Source organism: Lagopus muta, chromosome Z (genome assembly GCF_023343835.1).
Source record: "Lagopus muta isolate bLagMut1 chromosome Z, bLagMut1 primary, whole genome shotgun sequence".
NCBI lineage: Eukaryota > Metazoa > Chordata > Aves > Galliformes > Phasianidae > Lagopus > Lagopus muta.
In genome coordinates this window covers 8,611,159-8,632,179 of record NC_064472.1, presented here as the reverse complement: position 1 = coordinate 8,632,179, position 21,021 = coordinate 8,611,159, and the positions used below count along the sequence as shown (strand labels likewise).

The following is a 21,021-nucleotide window of genomic DNA, read 5'->3' as shown; positions in this document are numbered from 1 at the left end:
CACGTCAAAGACAAAAGAGAGATTCACAGAAAAGCTGATGCAGGTGAAGATGCAGAAGCCCAAAGTACCACACAGCCTACTGTAATCATCCAACAGAATTATCTGCAGCAAAGCACTGACAACACGCATGACCGTGCTGCCCCTGCGTGTGCAGCCTGCAGCCAACACTGATGCTATCAAACAGATGCAAGGCCTATTAGTTCACATACTCCGTGCAGAAAATGCTCTATTAGGCAGCCATAGATTTCCCTGTCACAACCTTCTGAATAATGTATGTATAAGTGTCTATTAGAGAACAAAAAGGAAGGGGGAAAAAAAGAACTCCAAGTTCACCATTTAAATACTGGATGTCAACAGTTTACTGAGACTCCTCGGATAGCAACTATTTTCGTAACAGAATAATACCCATGTACATAAATTCATGATGCAAACAAACAAGACCTGAAATGATTTGACAAGTTATCACAGCATATCAGCAGAGGAATTGGGAAGAGAACTACTGCTGCCCTATTTTAAATGCAAGATGCGACTTCTGCAATACACATTTTATTATTAAAAAATCTCCATATGCTCATTTTTACAACACTACAGATCTATATCAGCAAGTCAAGAAACATCAAGTGCTTGATTTTAAAAAATAGACACAATTATTCAGCACTTTAAGAAAAAAAAAATGGAGAGGAACACAGAGAGACTTTGTTAGCTCAAGGTTTCAACTCAGACACCTCTTCATCTTACAGTTCAGTCAGACCACATTATTTTTACATCAGCTATGGGAGACAAAGTTCGTTAAAAGCCCCAAGTATCTATTACTGACTTTGTAGAGGTTTAGAAGACAAAGTATATTTCTGCAGCCACATAGTACTTCTATTGGCTAAAAAATAAAATTAAGTTAAAAAAAATATGTATATCAGGCTGCTTCTCCAAAAATTCTTCTTGCTCTTCACAAAAGCATTTATTTGTCAGAGCTGAGAAACTGATGCACATCTTTCAGAGTTGCTTGCATATCCTCATATTCCGCAAATTTGCAAGCCTCCTCCAACTTCAGCCAGCGGAAAGCCTGGTGCTCCTCCGAGAGCTTAATTTCTGTGTTACAATCCTTCACCTCTGCCAGCCAGTAAACAACAGTCTTGGGTTTGCCATGGACAGGATAGTGCAGTTCCTTCCTGTACCCTTCTACAAGAGTGAGCTGACTGGCCTGAAGACCTGCCTCTTCCTGTGTTTCCCTGAAGGCTGTCTGCAAGTCATCCTCTCCTGGATCCACATGGCCTGTCAAGAGCATAAAAAAAATAAATCTCCAAGACAAAAACTGAGATATTGTTTCTTCATTTGACAACTGAGAAATATTAAGAGAGAGAAGAGAGAACACAATAGCGGACAAAGAATCAAGCTAGAATCAGAGAATGGAGGTTGCTTTTCAAACATTTATGCCTTGATCTTGCTCCTGTGGCTTTTACAATTGTTGTTCATACCGCATCTTTCAAAATAACCAGTGGCCCGTTAGCATGAGAAATCTTTTCTTCCCAGCCCTACCGTCCTCTTCTGGAGCACCATGCACCCACAGTGGTCCAGCTCACACTACACCTCAGGCTAAGAACTGAGTGCTTACTGAGCATTTTTCCTTTAGCCAGCACAAAAGGAGAATGCTGATTTCCAGGACTCTTAGTCTTCTCTCTCAACTTCTTCCCTCCCAGTGAAGCTCAAGGCTCAGTTCTGCAAAACTCTTATTCACACAAACAACACAGAAACAATGACACCAGATTCCATCTGAAAGGTGAGTTTCACAAAAAAAACCTTTGAATCTCTTGATTCACAACTTAGGACAACATCATGAACACTATAAAATTTCAACATTATTTTATAGCAAAAAAAAAAAAAACAAACAAAAAAAGTGAAAGTTACCAACAGAACCAAATCAGCTTAATGTATTCCCTTGTTTCAGCACATCCTAAACCACTAAGAAGTCAATCATGAAATCACTAGCTGGAAAACACACAAGGTTGCTATGCTTCATAGTTAATATTGCTGTACTCCAAAAGTAGGTTACAATTCCTGAGCCACACTAGGAACACTTGGATGCTAACATTTGGATGCTGTTATCAGAGACCACCGCTATTTTCTATTGCACTGGGTCATGCAGCAGTTAAGGAGTCTTTGTACTTTTTTCCCATATTACCCTGTGAAGTACAGCACACCTCAATGCCAGTCTTGCCAGTGGCTGTTTTAGTTCTCCAGGACACCCTATTTGTTTTATGTTGCTTAGAATGAGAGTGGCCATTACAAACAAAGGATAAATATAACACATCCCCATATCCCCAGCTGTTTGTATTTTTGTTGAGAAATGTCAGATTTGGTTTTCTCATGAAAGATCCAGACAAGACCATAAATAGAACAAGCCAAGCAAGATCTCAAAAAAGCAATGAAACATGAGCTGAGAGGCTTCAAGGGGTGGGGGGTTAGGGGGGAGAGAAAAAAGCTTTATTTTGCCTCTGGTATCACTCTCTTTTCTATTTAGGTGTCTGCATATAGCCACAACTTATCACAGAGACAAGTATTTTCTCAGGTTTCAGGCACCCAAAGCCACCTTTTAGTAATCAAATTGGTGTATGTGGGAAGTTCATTTTGCTTTGTCAAGAGGCCTCTCTTACATCTTTATGTATCAGTAACTTAACCATCCTTTTACGTGACACTTTCTCAAATGTAAAACACAATTCTATTTAAAAAATAACTGCAAAAAAACAGCATCTGACACTGCATTTGATGTTTTAGATATTTGAGATGAAACACACAGTAGCTTTAAGTAAAAATTATTTCCCCTGACTCTCAGCACTGCAAGTCAAAGTCTCCTTCTTTCTGAAGAATATGCATATTTCCAAAGCTGGGACTTCTACTAATGGCTGAGAAAAAGAATACACCTAGTCTTGCACAACTAGATTTCTTTTATCTTATCCACAGCAAGTCCCACAGAACATCCAAGAACAGTAAAGAACCAGTTTATAACAGTCATGACCTATCAATACCAAAAATGCAGTGAGTTGAGGCAGCAATAAAACTGGAGGCTGGGTCCAATTTCAACTCACAGGACACCGATGCTACCACCGGGCTGCCAGCACAGCAAAAGGTAACCAGCACACCCCACTATTGCTAACCTCTGCCCTAAGCTCAGCAAGTTTCCAGCTTTGAGTGGTATATTTCTCTTCTGGGCCTACCCAGAAGAGAAAAAGGACAACGGACAGCACATCACTGCAGCTTTCAGCTCCTCAAATTCATTTACACTCATGCAGTCCCAATATGCTGAGGAGGAAAACAAACCCTGCATCTCGTCTCACCAGACTCAATTTGTACCAGGTCACAGTTTTAAGAGCACAGATCAGAGTGGTGTTTAGGTGGGGGAATCCAGGCAAGCACAGTTTAATTCCATAAAGGTTGCTTAGGGAACTTTAAAGATATCAACGTGCAGCTGTAGTCATAAGTAGACTTGTATCCTGTGTGCACCTGGAGAGGTGTCAGGAGTATTAAAAGTTATAATCACTTTAAATTTGTATCTGTATTGTTTGGAAGTTTTTGCAACCTGGAACTGCCTTTGAAGACCACTCACACTGAAGAGAACATAAAATGTAACAACTCCTTCATTTTTTCAATCTATAAAACCTTAACATTACGATCTGACTGCACGAGATACACGTGTTTGAGACATTTCACTTGCCAACATGCTGGCATGTTCAGAATTTCTGCATTCCCTGAGAAAGCTTTTCACATGGGTCTCTCCTCTCATAATAGTTATGGCTCTTGGTTTCCCACTAGGTTGCAAACTCTTCTAGCTAGGTTTTTGGTGAAGTGGACAGAAGGAGAGGTTTGTAAAGTTTGCTCATTAACAGAAGAACACAGCTAATTAATTCTGCTAATTTTAATTAGCTAATTTTGTTAGTAGCTTTTTCCCCCCAGTTCATAAACTCCTGTTTAGAGTACTATTTTACAAAATAAGAAGTACAAACTAGAGGGAAGAAACAGTATTTAAGAAAATGCAGAATGTATTTGAAATATTTGTGTTGTGATTTTTCTGGTACCACCATGTACCACCAAATACTGGCTCTGATAGAGCCATACAGCTCCTCACTCTGGTGCCCAAAGAGCACAATTAGCTGTGAATGTAGCTAGTTAACTGCCCCCAAAGCTAACCTTAGGAGCATTCAGCCAAATTCAGTCAGAAATATCGTTCCTGACACAAGCAACACTGACGTTATCAGAACAAACATCACCTTTGGGGGGGGTCCAGTGATGGGTCCCATAAGATGTCTGGAGGAGGAGGTATTCAATACTGTCAGCAGCCTTAGAAGATGGTGATGGCTGCAGTCTTCTGTAGATTATCAAGCCACATGCTCTTACAGCCATGTCCCCCTCTTAACTGCAAGAAGAGCAGCAGAAGAGCACAGAGGATCAAGCACAAATAACACAGAGCTCAAGCAGACAAGCCATGTTTATCAGAAAATGTTCTCAGCACAGGCTAAAAGTCATCTAATCCTTCACTGTTACTGTATAGCTAAACTGCATCTTAGTAACCACCCATGTCAACTATCGACGTGAAAATTAAGCCCTTTCCTTTTAAAACCAGAAACTCACAGAAAACTAAAAAAAAAAAAAAAAAAGAAAAGTTTTTCAAGGAGCATGAAATATGACTTGTGTGCCACTTCTTTGCAGTTGCTATTTTACACACTACGTTAGAGTGAGGTAAAATGACAAAAGTAAAACAGAAGCCAGAAATGTAACAGTCTGAAGCTTTTTCACTGCAAAAATCTAAAGACACTGTGCAAAGATAATACCTCAACATTACTTGGGAGTGACAAACACAAATAACTGCCAACACAGATTCCCTGCAGCACAGAACTCCTCAGGATGTCAGCGGCAAAGCTGAGCAACACGATGCCAGAGGATGGGCGCTCTGTCATCCGGCCTAGATATAAAGCTGTGATACAAAATTAAAAGCTTCTTGACACTCAAGTTAAGCATTAATTTGATGTAAGTAGCAACCACACATCTCTTAAGTGACAAGTGCTGGAAGCAAAAAGTTGTGTAGCCAAGGCAACCGGTTCTTAAAGTCCAAAAGCAAAGGAGATGAGAAATCCATTTTAAAGCACACAGCAACTCCCTGCCTCAGGTAGAACTTGTTACCTTGTGGCAGCATTGCTGTTTTCAGTAGAAAACACATTTACACAGCGCTGTTTTCCCCTTCACCGTCCTATGAGACACCGTGACAACTCCGTGTGGAGATCAGAGCACAGGGTAACATCACCCACCAGCAGCAAAGCCTCAGGGCGGCACGCAGCCCCCTCGCTTCACTCCTCTTTACGCATTTCAGCAAGTTTCCCCATCAGCCGCGCCAAACCCAACCCTCGCTACCGGCATCACAGACAGGGCCCCGCACACCGCGACCGGGACGTCAGCGCCACCTCCCGGGCGAGACAGGGAACGCCGCGCGGCCGCAACGACCCCGCAAGGACGAACAGCCCGCGGGTGCACAGCCTCCAGCCCGCCGCTCCCGTGCCGTGGGCGGCAGGCAGGCTCTGGCTGTGTGCGGGACGAGGTCGGGCGGCCCTCGGGTGTGGCCGGACCTCTCCAGAGGCGGGGAGCCGAGGAGGGGAGCCGGACTGGCGGCCCCACGACGGAGGGGCCGGGCGGGGGCCGAGAGAGGGGGCGTTACCGCCGCAATCCCAGGACGCCACGTCGAGCTGCACGCCGGGACCAGTGAAAGGGGAGCTGGGGAGAAGCGGCCCGGAAGTCGAGCGGGAGGAGAGAACGAAACCCGCACGGAACGCAGCGCTGCCGGCCCCCACCTGTACTTCCGGGATAGAGAGTGGGCGGGACTGGGGCGGGATTGACGATTCACTGCAACCAATCGCGACACATCCCCACCTCCTCCTCGCCCCCATTCGCTGGCGGTGGGCGCGAGTGTTTGAAGCGCGAAAGGCGCCGTTGCTATGGAGACGCGGCCTGGGCGCCGCCGCCGCCTCCCTGTCTGCCACGGTCGGTGAGGGGCGGCGGGTGGTCTCCCCGGCGTGCCGTCCCCGTTCCCTCAGCCCCGTCCCCGTTCCCTCAGCCCCGTCCCCTCTTGTGGGCTCCGGGAAGGAAGAGGAGGTCGGCAAAGAGGGAAGCGGAGCGCGCTGTGATCCGACTGCCAGGCCTCGTCCGAGGACCGCGGGCCACCTCCTCGGCTCCCGGCCTGGAGCCGTTAGTAAGTGGCCGATCCCTTCCCCGCGAGCTGCGTGCCCTGTGTGTCCCCGGAGGAATGCCTGCAGGCTGGGACTAAATGTAGCAGGGAGAGCAATGACTGCCTCGGGGCAAACCACAGGCGCGTGTTGTCCCTCTGAGCTTTGCAGTGTAATTCCAGATGCACAGCAGCTTGTTTAGGTATAATTATAAAGTAAATATTGAGTGCCATTTGTTAAATCTCACTGGCAGGAGAATCCTAGGCACAATTTTCAAATAATCAGCATCCCGATTTAACTCTGGGATTCTTTTCTTGGAGTGTGATTGAGTATTGGACACTTCCCATTTCCATGCAGCTGCTGTTCCCAGCAGCTGTCGGGTGTCAGCTGTGGGTCTCTTCTGCTGAGCTCGCTGTGCTATTCTTGGTGTGAAGGGATTATTGCCATAATGAACATCTCGTGCAAATTAGAAAGTGTTTGAAAACACAATAACTGACACAGAGTGGTAATTTTTAAGTCTGTTGCAGAGAATACAAAAATTAATCATAGAGTGAGCAATTCAGGGTTGTCTGCATCATTGGTGCACAGAGGAGACCTGTGTCATTGTTGGGCTGTATGATGGTTGTCAGTCAACACCAGAAGTGCTCCCTCCTTCCCAGTTATTAAACAAAGACCATAGATGGTTATCTATTGGTAGCATTCAGCTGTATTTCTTGTATCTTCAGAACTGCTACAACGCTTGTTTCAACTAGAAAGGTTTAGTATCTCATGTACATGGACAGGGATTTCTGTAATGTAATCCTGCGATTTTATGAACGAATCTGCTGCAGTGATCTATAAATGTTTGAAGCAGAGTTTCATAGCTCCCCATCTACTGCATTAAATAAAATCACCTTTTTTTAAATGGAAATAATATCTCTTATTGTGGAGCTTGTATTTATAAAAGTGCAATCTCTCTGTGACCCTGTTCTTCACAGTAATGTCCTCCTGTATGAGAGATGGGATCAGAATAATTAAAGAGAAAGCATTTGGTGTGCTACCTTTGAGAAGCATATCAGCTGTTCACTTCTGGAGGGCTCAATCAGACTTGGCTTTGTATCATAGTCTGAAAAGAACTTAGTTCTCAGATGAATAAGAAATAAAGGTAAGTGATTGGTAACATGAGTGAATAAGTCTCCCTTTTCTCTCCTACAGGATTGTCTGCAAAAATTGGCTTCATTTTGATTTTCTGCTTTTATACTCCAAAAAAACACGGACTCAGAGCCTGTTCTGAAGACATCTTAGGGTAACCTGTTACAAACGATGAGTACAATACTTTGGTATAGTTGTGGTCAGAAAAGTTAACATACGTACATGTGTTTATGGATTTTTTTAGATTCTTAACATTTGTTTCTCTAAGCTGTGAGGTGGAATGATTTATCTGATATAGAGTGACAGGTGGGAAAACAAGGTGATGTTTAGGCTTTGTATGTTGATTACTTTTATCAGATGCCCTTGAGAATTGTTCCTCATATTAACAGTCAGACCACATTTTATGATTCAGAACAATGACAATGGATTACTTGCAGAACGAAATGTATAGTTGCATTAATTTACATTTGTAAGGCTTGGAGCAGCACACAAGATTGCTTCACTTCTCCAGTACTTCATAGAATCGTATCTTAGAATCATAGAATGGCCTGGCTTGAAAAGGACCACAAAGATCATCTAGTTTCAAGCCCCCCTGCTATGTGCAGGGCCGCCAACCACCAGACCAGGCTGCCCAGAGCCACATCCAGCCTGGCCTTGAATGCCTCCAGGGATGGGGCATCCACAGCCTCTTTGGGCAACCTGTTCTAGTGAGTCACCACCCTTTGTGTGAAGAACTAATATCTAACCCTGACCTCCCCTGTCTCAGTTTAAAACCATTCCCCCTTGTCCTATCACTGTCCACCCTCATAAACAGCTGTTCCCCCTCCTGTTTATATGCTCCCTTCAAGTGCTGGAAGGCCACAATGAGGTCTTCCCGCAGCCTTCTCTTCTCCAAGCTAAACAAGCCCAGTTCCCTCAACCTTTCAACCTTTAATTAATAAGTATTTTAAAAGAGCATTTTAAAGTGGAGGATCAGCTCCTAGAGCATAATTCTGTGGTGAATTGATTTCCTCACAGTACAAATAATCACTATTTTCCAGTACTTACACCTGACTTATTCCCTATCTTTGTGCCCTTTAAAAACCCTATAGTACCAAAGCAGGAGAGTGATCTGTGCTTTCAGTTTGGTCCCTTTAAGAAATATATACACTCTTTACAATAAGTACTTATCCATTACCATCAGGCAAGTGCTGTAATGCTGAGATTTTTGTACAACTTTTTTGCTAAGAAATAGGTTGTGGAGACCTCAGGTCTTCGCCACATAAACAAAATGAACTGACTTACCTCTCTTTGACATTAGAACTACATGCTCATAGTGAACTGTGCCTTCAAACTCACTCCCTTCCTTCTCAGAACAGAGGTTATATTCAGCTGTTTTAAGGAACTTAAGGCTTTTGTCTTTGTCCTATTTTTAGTGAAGTTATTCATAGCTTTGCTGAGATCAAGGTTTGGTTGGGCTTTTATATCGCACTATCACCTCAAAGAATGCTATATTTGTCTGTACCAGAAAACAACGTAATCTCAAAAAAGCAAATTAGATCCTGGCAATACCTGGGAAATTCTAGCTGTTATTTGCTGTGCAGTGGTAAAGGTCTTTTCTCTTTTTGCCAGAAGATGGCATTATCATTACCAATTTAGGATTCTTGAAAACCTGCTGATACTGCCCTTACTACTTTACAAAGTTATTTTTAAGAATTACATGTAAGTTTTAGGAAAGCTGTCCTGCAATAAGAAGCCTACAGCGTCGGATGAATTAAGGTATTCTTTTTATGGAGATGAAGGCACGTCATTCTTTTAAAGCATTAATGTTTAGGCAGCCAGAATTTCCCTGTGATTATCCATTCAAACAACTGTATTTCCCCTGAATTCTCTTGTACAAACCAGACTAAATCTTCTGAAATTTTTCTGCTCTTGAGTTTCAGAATCATCAGAAATGCTGGAAGCCATCATCATGACCTTGGCTTATTTTTTTTTCCATGTTTGATTAATTTGTTACTCCTTTATTGCTCAATATTGAGTTTTCCTGGGTTGTGAAATGGCTCTTCCAGAAATGGAGAGACACTGGAGTTCATCTCTTTTAACCATTTAGGTCCAGTAAGATTTATTATAGCTGAGGAAGCAACAGTAGAGATTTTACTTTCAGGGATGCCTCTCATTAAGAAGTTTTTTATTTGCTTTCACATGGAAAAAGCCATAGCCAATAAGCCATACAGAGCTGCCTACGTATCTCAGTCCTGACCTCCTTGTCTGTTCTCAGTACCTAAATCACTTGGATGTTCCGTATTTTGAGAAATTTGCCTGCATGTCATTTCCAGCTGTTTAAATATATTTAGCTTAATTTTTAGTGAGAAACTTGAGCTTAAAAGTTTCAATTTTTTCTGCTTTGCCTTTTTTTTTTTTTTTTTTTGTGAAGCATCTCCCATTTCCCCCCCCTTTCTTTTTTCCCCCTCAAAACTGTCATTTAAATAGAGGCTAGCACAGATCTATTTTTCACATTAGTTTTTGGCCGCTCTGTTTATATTTAACCTAAACCTAAGGACATATAAAGTTTTAAGTAAAATCTAGAATACAAAAATGAGAATAGACAAAGCTGCTGGGTTGTTTTCATCTTTAACAGGCTGTTGTCTGACTTTTGTGTTATAGCTGCTCATTTCAGGAAAGAGAAGAGGTTTCCCCATGGTAGTGCTGTTGCAGCTCTTGTATTTGGAACTAACTTATGTGAGATAGGAGCTTTTCAAAGGTATGACTCCTCTTGAAACAAAGTCTGAAACTTCTGTGGTAATTTTATCTAGTAGAGAATGTGGACAATTGTGAGTGTCTGTAAAAACCTTTGTATGTGTCATAGTTAGAATCTACGATCTTTAGGCTTGCTGTCCTCTCTGTCAGTTTTAATTTTCCCCTACCAGAATCTAATAATCTGGACAGTGACTCTGGCTTCACTTCAAGATTCAGATTCACATAGCATGTGTATTAAACAAGTCCACCTCCACATGATTGTTTTGTCTTGAAGCTTGTTGCTTCTGAGTTGCAGAGAAAAAGACTTTATCTAAGACAGCTTGGTTTTGTTGAATATTACTGTAACTTCCAAATATCAGAAAGACTTGCATGTGCTAAGATCTTAGACTCAACAAAAGAGTAAGAAAGCAGCAAGCAACAGATAGTGGAAGTGCTATTCTTTTCCCTTTTTATGCAATAAATAAAAATATTTGCAAATATCTATCTGGATACAGACAGCTGCACAGTGTATTGCTAGGGAGCTGAGGGTTTTTTGGCATACCTTTCAGTGATGCCTGTTGCTTTTTTGGGTTTTCCAAGAATGCAGCTATGGCATTCCAGAACAGTTATAGATTTAGAGAAATTCTGTGTTTCAGATTTCACATAATATTTTGCCTATTTTGTGCAGAATGCTCAGAAATGCTCACAAGATTCATGACTTTCAAAATAAAGTTACATAACAAAACTGTAACTTCACAGTAGTTAACCAGTAAGTCTTCCTTTATCAACTTGAGGTGAGTACAAATGCAGTTTTTTCTCCTTTGGTTACTTACCCAGTGATAGCTGAACTACATTACACCACATGCGCTGATATTAAATTGAGCATCTAAAATTAGGCATTTTACATTCTGTAGCTGGAGGGCAGGGTTTCAGTAGCTCTGGCATTCACCAAGTAGGCATCAGGCGTGTAGGAACTTTGCAGCAGTAACACTGCATTGTGCATTTCCTACCCATTATTGTATATTGGTATAATTTTAAAATACATTTTCAGAAGTAAAATATTTGTTTCATATTTACTTTTAGTATTGCTATATTCCATAGTGTTTGGCAGACCAAAATATTGTGACTAGGAGCAGAACGATCTTTTAGCCTAACGAGGTAATGTTATATGCAGAAATGTTTTGTTTCTTCATTAATGTCTTTGCCAAGATGTTTCATTTGTCTGGAGTATTTGTCTTGTTTGATTTCTTGTAGGCTTGATCTTGAAGATGTCATCTTGCCTTTATGAATGCCTTTGTGAGGCAGAGCTTGAAAAATATTATCCTCATTTTGCTGCCTATGGTCTGCAGAAGATTGATGAGCTTGCCAAGATTTCCATGAAAGATTATACCAAACTGGGGGTCCACGACATGAATGATCGCAAACGACTCTTTCAGCTCATTAGAATAATCAAAATTATGCAAGAAGAGGAAGCTGTAAGAGACTTAAGCAAGCAGGATTTTCAACCAAGTGGCCTTTTCATTCAACCGCAGGTGACCAGACCAGGTCCCCGCAGACAGCTGCGTTTTGAGTCCCTCCTCGAGGAGAACAATGGCACAGTTAAAGAGTCACAATCAGAGTCGTATGGTTCATCTGATTTCATTGCCAAGGAAGAGGACAGTCTCGTGGACATGCTCGGACACATTCAACCACATGATTCAGACCTGGCCAGATTAACTGTAAGAGATGTAAATACAAAAACGGAACTGAACTGTGCAGCAGTTTCTGATGATATTGTTCCTCTCCTGGGGGATTCTGAAACTCCCATCATACAGAGAGTAACTCATATTTCAGGGTATAATTATGGACTACCTCATTCCTATGTCAGGTAATGATCAGTTATCTTTGTTTTAAATTATTTCAAGCAATTAATTAATTCCTCACTAGGGAGCAGGGTTTGTCTTCCTGACTTCCAAACAAGTAATACTAACACTATAGAATTTGTACAGAGAAATATAAAATAATAGAAGAGAGGGATATTAATAAGCACTTAAGAGTCTCCGAGTCTGTTAGAAGGAATCAGTTGAATTCACCAGCTGCTACTCACCAAGCCTGTCTAAGAATAATCTTCATTATCCTTCAGGATGTAAGTTTTAAGTTTTTTTTCTCTTGGTGTTTTGACAAGTCTTCTTTTTTTTTCCCCCACAGGAAATATTTTGCAAAACTCCGTTTTTCCAAAACAATATGTTTCCTCTTAGTAAGTTTGTCCAGTTTTTCCCAGTATAAATGATGCATGCTGTGATAGCTATAATTGTTTATAAATAAGTTTCTGAATTGGAACTTTAAAAAGAAACAATGAATATAATTGGAGCACAATACAGACATGCTGGTGAGAGGCATGCCTTGCAGCTGCTCCTTGAAAGTTGATCTGTAGCATTCATACGTTTCCCAGTGTTTGCTAACAGAGGCTACAGCTATCTTGAACCCTTGGTGAATTATCCTGGAAACATATTTAAAGCACAAAATAGCTTTTGTTGGCTTACTCTCAGGAACAGTCTAACCTGACTGCCCGAGTCAAAAACTGGAATCTAAAAAAGCCTGAATAAGCCATCACTATAGTTTAGAACATTCAAACTTGGTAGATGTCTCCCAGGTTTGGTTATTTAGAAGCCCAGACACATACTATGTGTGCTATTCAGAGCACCATCAGGCTTCTGCTTGCAACCTGGCTGGGATCCAGGCACTGGCTGTTTCTGCAGCTAGCCTCTTGAAGATCCTGGTTTGGCAAACAGGGAATGTACCTCCCTACAGATGTGCTGCCAGAATATGGTTTGTAGCAGTGTAGCTGTGGCAGGCTTTTTCTGTAGCGATGAAGAAATTGCCAGGATTATTACAGTGCTTACGTTGGAAACGATAACTTTGTGCAGAAGTTCCCAGATTCGGGACACATACAAGTAGTAGTTCATGAGCTTCTGCAAAAAGGATGTCTATCCAGTAACAAGTAGTCACTGATATAGAGATGATTACTGTGTCCAGTGTGTACAGAACATGTGCTGACGAACTCATGCTGAGTGATGCAGTGTGCAAGAACTTGGAGTTATGGGTCTGGCTTGTGGAAGTGCAATAAAAAGAAGGTAGGAGTGGGAGCATGGAGTTCTTTACACCTGTAAAGATTTGCATATATTAGGAAGGTGAGAGGTAGCTGTGTGAGGCTGAAGCTTGGTCTGCAAAGGCTAAGGCAACAGATAAGATACGTAGACAGGGTGTTGGTTACAGCTTCTCTGGAATGGGCACACAGCTGGAATAGATAGGTGCTGCTTCCACAGAGGATAAGCAATAAGGTAGTAAGAAAAGTTCCTTCCTCTTAACTGGAAGGAAGGAATTCCTTCCATTCCACCATCCAGAGGTGTGTGCTAACCTCCTAAATGTATCAGCCATCTCAGTGTTTTCTCTGTCTTCTCTGGAAGCTGAGCACAGAGCAGCAGAGAGGGCAGGATTCAGAGTGCTGGGAAGTAAGACATGATAAAAATGTAAGTTCTGATGGTTCAGCTAAAGAAGTCCAAGATTTTCAATCCCATGAAACAGCTATGATCTCAGTTGTCTTTCTTCTCTTTTTCTTTTTTTCTTAAGCACATTCTTCTCTGACGAGTAGTTGAAGCTCATCTTGTGGGCTTTCTGTATCTTCCTTGACATGCCTGAGTTTCTTTCTCCTGCCTTGATCAGAGTGCATATTCTGCATTCCAGGTCTGGGGCCAGTCTGCTGGTTCTTTGGTATCTGACTCCTGCTTTACGAGTGCCCAGCTCCTTCACTGAATCAATTCCCATGTCACCTTGTGATTTAACCACTGTGAAGGCTAATCTAGTCTCATCTGTAAAAAAAATGTCAGAATGATTTTGAATGCCAGAAAGATAAAGAGCTCTTACAATGTGCTTAACTGAATTTTCCATTGCCTAATGGCAGGCTTGATCTTGACTGTAGCAGACTGTAGCAGAGAGGACACAGTTGTTCTTTTGAACTATTGTTTAATCAGGTTTCTAATGATCTTTTTGAGATTCTTTTTCTTGTAATGCTTTTTTTAAAGTTGTAAAATGCAATTTCTATTTAAGAAAGGTTAATAGAAAATCTGAACTTGAGGTCCAGCATATAAAATTGTGTTCTGTTCCCATACAAAATGCACTCAATTAAATAATGCCTCATAGAAGGAGTCTATGCTTATACTCTTAAAAACAGACCCTTTGAACTCTCATGGTTACCATTCTCCAAATCTATCAGTCCTTTCCCTTTCGAGCCCTTAGGAAGAAGAAAGGCTCTTTCTTTAGGTCACCAAATTCAGCCTCTGATCATTTGGTTGATAAAACTTCAGAGCCTCTGATCATTTGGTGGACAACGTATGTTGCCCAGGGATATCCATAAACTCACACTTAATTTTGAAGCATTTTATTTCAAGTGGTCATGGTCTTTCTTTTCAGGGGAGAGAACTTTCCATCACAAGGCTTGATCCTGGTCTGCATAGGAAAGCTGTACTACAATTAATGGGATTGCAGTCACAATAAGGATTGTTTGTGAATAGTCTTTGAAGACCATATCTTAAGATTTACATTTATGAGTTACATGCTTCTTGGAAATTGTGCAAGGCAACAGGAATGATGATATTACAGGCTTGTAGCTGCAATGAGATATTGAGTAACTTGCACTCTTGCTGTGTTTTTTGTTTTATTTTAATAGGCAGCTAATATATATTAGTTTTGAATTGTTACATTAAGAGACTTTGGAAAGGCATTTGGGTAGCATGGCAAAAATACTGGTTTTGAGCAACTTGACCTTCAGTTGAAATGGTATTTTTCTAGTAAGCAGATGTTCAGGTCCAGGCTGAAAATCATTACTCACTTGTCTGAAGATGCCTTGAAAAAGTGTAAGTCAGGTTGACTACATTTTGGTTGAATTCAGGCATATTCCATATGCTGCACTGCAAAATGATTTCAGCAGCAGATGAATCAGTGAAACACTGAATGATTTCATGGTCCTAAGGTGTCTCGAAGGGACCTAAAATGGACTTGTCAAAACACAAGAGCATAACTTTGCCCATGGTTTGAAACTGCATATTTTTTATGATTAAAAAAAAAAAGAAAACGATGTAAGACCAAAAGGGAAATAATGAAGAGACTGATGTTTCAAACTGTCTTTAGCTTAGTAAGAGCTTGATGATACTGTCTCGCTTCCTAATTCATGTCATATGCTTGTAACCTGTTTGACAGCCTAACACAAAAGGAGCGAAAGTAATTATGAGGAAAAGCAACTAAATACTGTACTGTTTTCTTCCAAGATCTGATCATACTTTATCTGTAATTAAATGACTATGCATGACTGCAAATAGTTTCAGCAAAATTAAATAAAATTAAATAATGAAGTTAACTTGTATGTTATGCCAACTTGAATCAAAGTTTGTGGGCAATTGAAAGTGTGCCAGTCCAGCAACAAGCTCAGGAATGCAGCTGTATAAGCACAACTGTTTTTAAACAGAAATGCAAAAAAAAAAAAAAAAAAAAAAAAAGCCAGCAGGAATGCCACCGCAAAACAATGAGAGACCTTCCTGATAAACATTTAAAGACATAAGCTTCTATCTGATACACAGAACAACTTAAATTTTTGCATGTTTTAGGTTTTGTAGTTGTCTGATTTCAAAATCCAAACCTACAATATTGTTGTAGATCCAGTACTTCTGATAAAGAGACTCCGTGGACAGAGAGTGAAAAAATCAGAGTGTGTGTCCGAAAACGTCCTCTGGGCCAAAGAGAGGAGAGACGTGGAGAGGTTAATATCATCACAGTGAAAGATAAAGAGACCTTACTTCTTCATGAGAAGAAGGAGGCAGTTGATCTCACCCAGTATATTTTACAGGTAACTTGCTCTGCTTGCACTTTGCATTTATGGGCCACATATTTGCATGATGGGTTAAAGTAGGCTGGACTTGGAATTTCAGTAGGGAAACAGAAAAGGGCTGTCTGCATTTCTTGCATTGGAATAGATGGTAGGCTTTTCTGTCTGTTCAGCATTGCTATATTTGAATTGCTTCTGATTTATCCCAGCCTGTGGCAGAAAATCTGAGCCCAGAATTTTAAGCCTTTAAAAGTATGTCTCTTGCAGCTTTCTTTGCATGTGGCAAAATAAAACACTGCTACAAGCTGTTGCTGCAAGAGAATTGCCTGCTGCTGAGTCTGCTCCGGGGTACTTGAATGAGTTCCCTTTTTGCTATTTCAGCACTGCAGTTCTGATTCAATGAATCACACATACCCTCATCCCCTCCCTCCCTTTGTTCTCAAATACTTTTAAAAATTTATTTCTCCTTTGGTCTTTGTTTCTAAATCCCAAGTACCTTGTGCTGTCGTGGTTCAGATTCTCACTTTTGACTGACAGCACCAGGAACAGAGCTGATTTCTAGAGAGCAGTAAGCCATACTCGCTCCACTGGGTGTTATTTTACAACTTGGGTCTTGTGAACAACTGTCCAGAGCAAAAATCAGTTTTCAGCTCTCTCAGATCCATGTACCACCTTTTGTGGCACAATACATGCAGCGATTCCATCCCACTCCCTCAATCTGACTGGCTGTATTTGACATTTATTCAGTGCTCACTACTCAGCGCTGAAATAACCACAGATTAATTTTGTTCTGTCAGTACTAACGTGTGAAATTTTGCCATAGATCAGTATAGTCTAAACTAAAATATGCTATTGCAAAGGCTATTCTGTTCTATAGGACACAGGAGAACTTCCCTGCTTCCAAATCTTCCAAATCTGGCTTCTTACCCTACCTCCATCTCCGGCTATCCACCTTTTGGACATCCTCTCTCTCATTGTATTTGATTCATTAGCTTCAATTCTAATTATATTGCTATCACCTTGTGGATAGGAAACCAAGGCGTGCAGACCAGAGTATGCAGAAGTGGGGCATACTCCAGCTCTGCAGTAAGGGAAGCCAAACTAAAGCCCCATCACAGAGCTTACTGTGAACTGAGTGCTGCTGCACAAACTTCCTGGTTTAATCTGCTCATCTGCTAGTCTGGCTGGTTTGTGCATCATGGAAAAGATTGTGAGACCAAAATACCTACTACCTTAATTTACATTGCAGTGTATCATTAGACTGCAATGTCAAACTCAAGTTCATGGAGTCTTTCTTGACAGTACAGTCTTTATGGCTGTCCTTGCAAACACCATTCTTAGCCTCAGAGAATCCCACAGTGAGCGCAGTTGCAGTCTTTCTAAAGAAAAGCCCTCTTCTTTGGGTCAGACCTAGAGCATGGGAAGTTGGGCTTTTCTTGCCTTCCTCCAAGATAATACGCTCCAGATTTACTTTGGAATAACTTCTGGGGACTAATTTTTGAGTTCTTTTTAATGTTCTCGTTTTGCTGTGTACCAGTAGATTTTATTCATTTCAGGAATCAATCAGGGTTTCCTTTAATTTTTAATTTTGGTTTTTCTTTTGCTTTTCTTTTTTCTGACAGAAGACTACTGCATGTTCTGTTTTTCCTTTCCTACCCCTAGTCTTTTAATTAGTTGTGATGTTCTACATGTGTCATGCTCCATGTTAAATGTCCTACCTCACTTTGCATGTGGCAAAGCCACATGATCTAAAGCCACATGAAGTCACCGGGAAAACTTTTGTTATTTAAATTTGCCTTTGCATGTGGGTGAAGGGGAATGAAACATGTTCATTTTCATGTAAAGATCATATTTATTTTTCAGCATGTTTTTTACTTTGATGAAGTCTTTGGGGAGTCATGTACCAATCAAGATGTGTATATGAAGACAGCTCATCCTCTGATCCAGCATATTTTTAGCGGGTAGGGCATCTGTGCTTTCATTTGTTGTTTTTCCACCTTTATGTTTTCCAGTTTCATATACCGCTTTCATTTTCCTTCTACTGTTTGCATATTTTTAAAAATGCATTCATCTAACCTTTTCTACATACCCTTCCCCTTTTAGAATGTCTTTGTAATTGTGACTGTATGGTATGCTGCAGACTGTGTAGGGCCTCATCTTTCTCAATCTGATGAGGAGTAATACAACCTCTTTGCATGCATTAATTGGGGTTAGCGGCTGGCCTGCTGAAAATGAGCTGTGGCAGAGAACTGAGTGTCCTGAAGGCCAACAAGTTGACCATGAGCCAGCAGTGTACCCACGTGGCCAAGAAGGCCAGTGGTATTCTGGGATGCATTAAAAAGAGCATGGCCAGCAGGTCGAGGGAGTTGATCCTCTTCTACTCTGCTCTGGTGAGGCCTCATCTGGAGCACTGTGGGAATTCTGGAGTTCTGGGCTCCCCATTTCAAGAAAGACAGGCAACTACTGCAGAGAGTCCAGTGGAGGGCCACAGAGATGGCTGTGGTACTGGAGCATCTCACATCCGACGTATGGCTGAGAGACCCTGGAGAAGACTGAGGAGGGAATTCATCAATGCTTACAAATATCTGATGGGCAGGATAACATGGATGGGCTGGGCTGGTTTTTGTGCACCGAAACAGGCTGCCCAGAGAGGTTGTGGAAGTCTCCTTCCCTGGAGATATTCAAAACTCACCTGTGTGCTTTCCTCTGTGACCTTTGTAGGGAACCTGCTTTAGCAGAGAGTAAGGTTGAAGGATCTATAGAGGTCCTTCTATGCCCTACAATTCCGTGCTTCTCTGTGACTCTTTCATAAGACTGCTGTGGGATATTTTTGTATGTATCAGTACGTTTTACAGGGCAATAGAAATATATTAATAACTTTGCAATTTATTTTGATTTTATGGATAATAGAATAGAAATTATTAATTACCTTGTAATTTATTTTGTTTTTATTGAGATATTTTTTTAGGCGATTACATACTCCCTGATTGGGAAATTCATGGGTGATCTTCTTTTCTTGCAAAGTAACAAACTTGAATATAATTACATTTTTGAATCTTTGAAGGAAAGGATTACATAACAAAATGGAGCATTCTGGCTCTGGAAATCTCTAACTATCGTCAGTAGAAACAGTGTCACATTCTTGAGAAAGAGAAGTAAAAAAAGGGAAAATAGGGTTTATATCTTGCTGTGTAATGGCAATTAATCACTAAAAACACAAGGCACAATACAGCTAATCTAGTGACGCCAGGAAAAGGGGTGCCATATCTGACTCTCTAGTAAGCTAATTCAGCAAACTAATCTTGGGAAAAATTATTCACTGAGCCCTTTGCAGTCCTACATTTTTCCCCACTTCTGTGCATCCAGGAGGTTTTGAATGTGCTGAAAAACTTTCTTTCAAAGCATGGGGGAGAAGTAAGTCAGTTGTTATGTAGATTTTTTTGTTTGTTTGCTTTTTGGCTGATTCAGCTCTCTGTTTGTTCATCTCATACTTGTGAGTTCAGTGCTTGTACAAGTGCAGGGATGAGGAAATAGGCATGCAGTAATCCCAATTTAGATGGACTTGAAGCACTGCAGAGCCATATCCTGAGACCTGCTTGGTGTTTCACATGCATTAAGGTGATACGACAACAAAGATGCAGCAATCTGAAATAAACTAAGATTTTGGTTACACTGGCTGGAGTGAGTGTATAAAATTCTCTCTGCCACTGAAAGTTGGTGGTCCTCTTCCATCGTGTTCTACTGGACACATGCCCATAGATTATGTGAAGCCACTTTCACCTATTTTGTGGTCTTCTGTGAGGTACTTTACTCAACTGAAACAGCAGAAAATTAGCCTGCAGAAAAAATGAAGAGCTTTCTGGTGTTTCATTGCAGTAAAGTCAGACATTGGAGCCAGCACAGAGGAGAATAGGTCAGTGAGACAGGTCACACAGCTGGGAGCAGAGGAAGGGAAGATCAGCACCCTCCCCTCAGCAACAACAAGACATTAGATTGACTTACCTGCATTAGAACTGCAAACTGAGGCAAACTAACCTCACTTGGTAAATTGCATTGCTGAACTGCTCATCTTCATTAGGTGCAGTATCTGTTAACACAAAACCTGTCTTGTGGCTGTTTTGCACCTCATGTCACAGTCTTTTTTCTCTGAGATTCATAAGGAAATATTCCCACTGATAATTCTACAGTACTATCATGGTACCTAGCCAGCTGAAGAACGATACTGAATTCTTAGCTTCATTAAATGTATTTTGAGAATCTTGAAAAAAGAGACACAGCAACCTTGGCACATCAGCTTTCCTTAAGACATGACTGGGAATAACTGTGAAGTGTTCTGCAGTTCCTCAGATGGGGAAGAAAACCAAGATTCACTGCCAAAAGTTAGCTGTATATGTAGATTCTGACACTCCAGAATTTCTTTTAATAATAACTAAGACGTGGCACTAAAAACATAAGTTATCTTTACAGAGGCAATGCAACCTGCTTTGCATATGGGCAGACGGGTGCTGGCAAGACGTTCACAATGATAGGTACTCAGCGGAACCCAGGACTCTATGCCTTGGCTGCCAAGGACATCTTCAGACACCTGGAAGCATCACCATCAAGGAAGGATCACCTTGTTATGATCAGTTTTTATGAGATCTACTGTGGACAGCTTTATGACCTGCTAAACGGAAGGAAGAGGTACGGAAATAAAAGAGAGATTGCTATAAACCTGGAAGCGTTTATAAATCAATCTGTTACTATTCCATGCAATTAACTTTAAAAAACTACCTTTTATAATAAATGCTACATATTTCTTAAGAGTTGTTCCTAGGACATAGCTGGGGAGGAAGGCGGAACTTGAAACCAAATGTGACTGACATTGACAGGACCCCCGGCTGAACTCTTTTGACAGGAATAAATTCATAAGAATAAGGGCCTGTGAGTGACATACAATTTCATGCTGTTTTGCTTATGCTACAGTAATCTCTAGGTAGCTGAACATTCAGAGGTAAGAGGAAGAGCCTTCCTGTGACCAGAAGTTCTCATGCCAACTGTTGTGGAATCGCTATCTGTCTCTGCTCAAACATAAACTCCCTCATTCCCTACTGTTGTGCCGGTGGGGCTGCTGCT

At 41.2% G+C, this 21,021-nt stretch overlaps 3 protein-coding genes across 8 annotated transcripts in view; 1 reads left to right on the top strand and 2 right to left on the bottom strand.

The window, feature by feature from the left end:
* Positions 1-5,851, bottom strand: part of LOC125687427 (myogenesis-regulating glycosidase-like) — a 33,916-nt gene extending 28,065 nt beyond the window's left edge. Inside the window, exon 1 of one of the 2 annotated variants that reach the window (XM_048932568.1) lies at positions 5,832-5,851. The gene's annotated coding sequence lies outside the window, so the exon portion shown is untranslated. The remainder of the gene's footprint in view (positions 1-5,831) is intronic. The other variant, XM_048932563.1, reaches the window with a different exon arrangement.
* On the bottom strand, positions 342-5,909 carry NUDT2 (nudix hydrolase 2). Of its 3 annotated transcripts, XM_048932577.1 has the most exons (4): positions 5,699-5,825; positions 4,821-4,963; positions 4,260-4,405; positions 342-1,269 (listed from the first exon to the last, which is right to left on the bottom strand). In XM_048932577.1, exons 3-4 carry the CDS (start codon positions 4,390-4,392, stop codon positions 956-958), a joined length of 447 nt encoding a protein of 148 aa, XP_048788534.1. In that variant the 5' UTR covers positions 4,393-4,405; positions 4,821-4,963; positions 5,699-5,825; the 3' UTR covers positions 342-955. The 3 variants fall into 3 exon arrangements, with proteins under 3 accessions (XP_048788534.1, XP_048788535.1, XP_048788533.1); XM_048932578.1 differs by lacking the exons at positions 4,821-4,963; positions 5,699-5,825 and adding an exon at positions 5,832-5,909; XM_048932576.1 differs by lacking the exon at positions 4,821-4,963.
* Positions 5,899-21,021, top strand: part of KIF24 (kinesin family member 24) — a 35,626-nt gene continuing 20,503 nt past the window's right edge. Inside the window, exons 1-8 of one of the 3 annotated variants that reach the window (XM_048932557.1) lie at positions 5,899-6,229; positions 7,398-7,488; positions 9,978-10,074; positions 10,738-10,843; positions 11,304-11,916; positions 15,738-15,927; positions 17,770-17,867; positions 20,374-20,589. In XM_048932557.1, the coding sequence (XP_048788514.1) occupies positions 11,318-11,916; positions 15,738-15,927; positions 17,770-17,867; positions 20,374-20,589 (1,103 nt within the window). In that variant the 5' untranslated portion in view covers positions 5,899-6,229; positions 7,398-7,488; positions 9,978-10,074; positions 10,738-10,843; positions 11,304-11,317. Of the gene's footprint in view, positions 6,230-7,397; positions 7,489-9,846; positions 10,075-10,737; positions 10,844-10,890; positions 11,917-15,737; positions 15,928-17,769; positions 17,868-20,373; positions 20,590-21,021 lie in introns of those variants that run through there. The other 2 variants (XM_048932558.1, XM_048932559.1) reach the window with 2 other exon arrangements.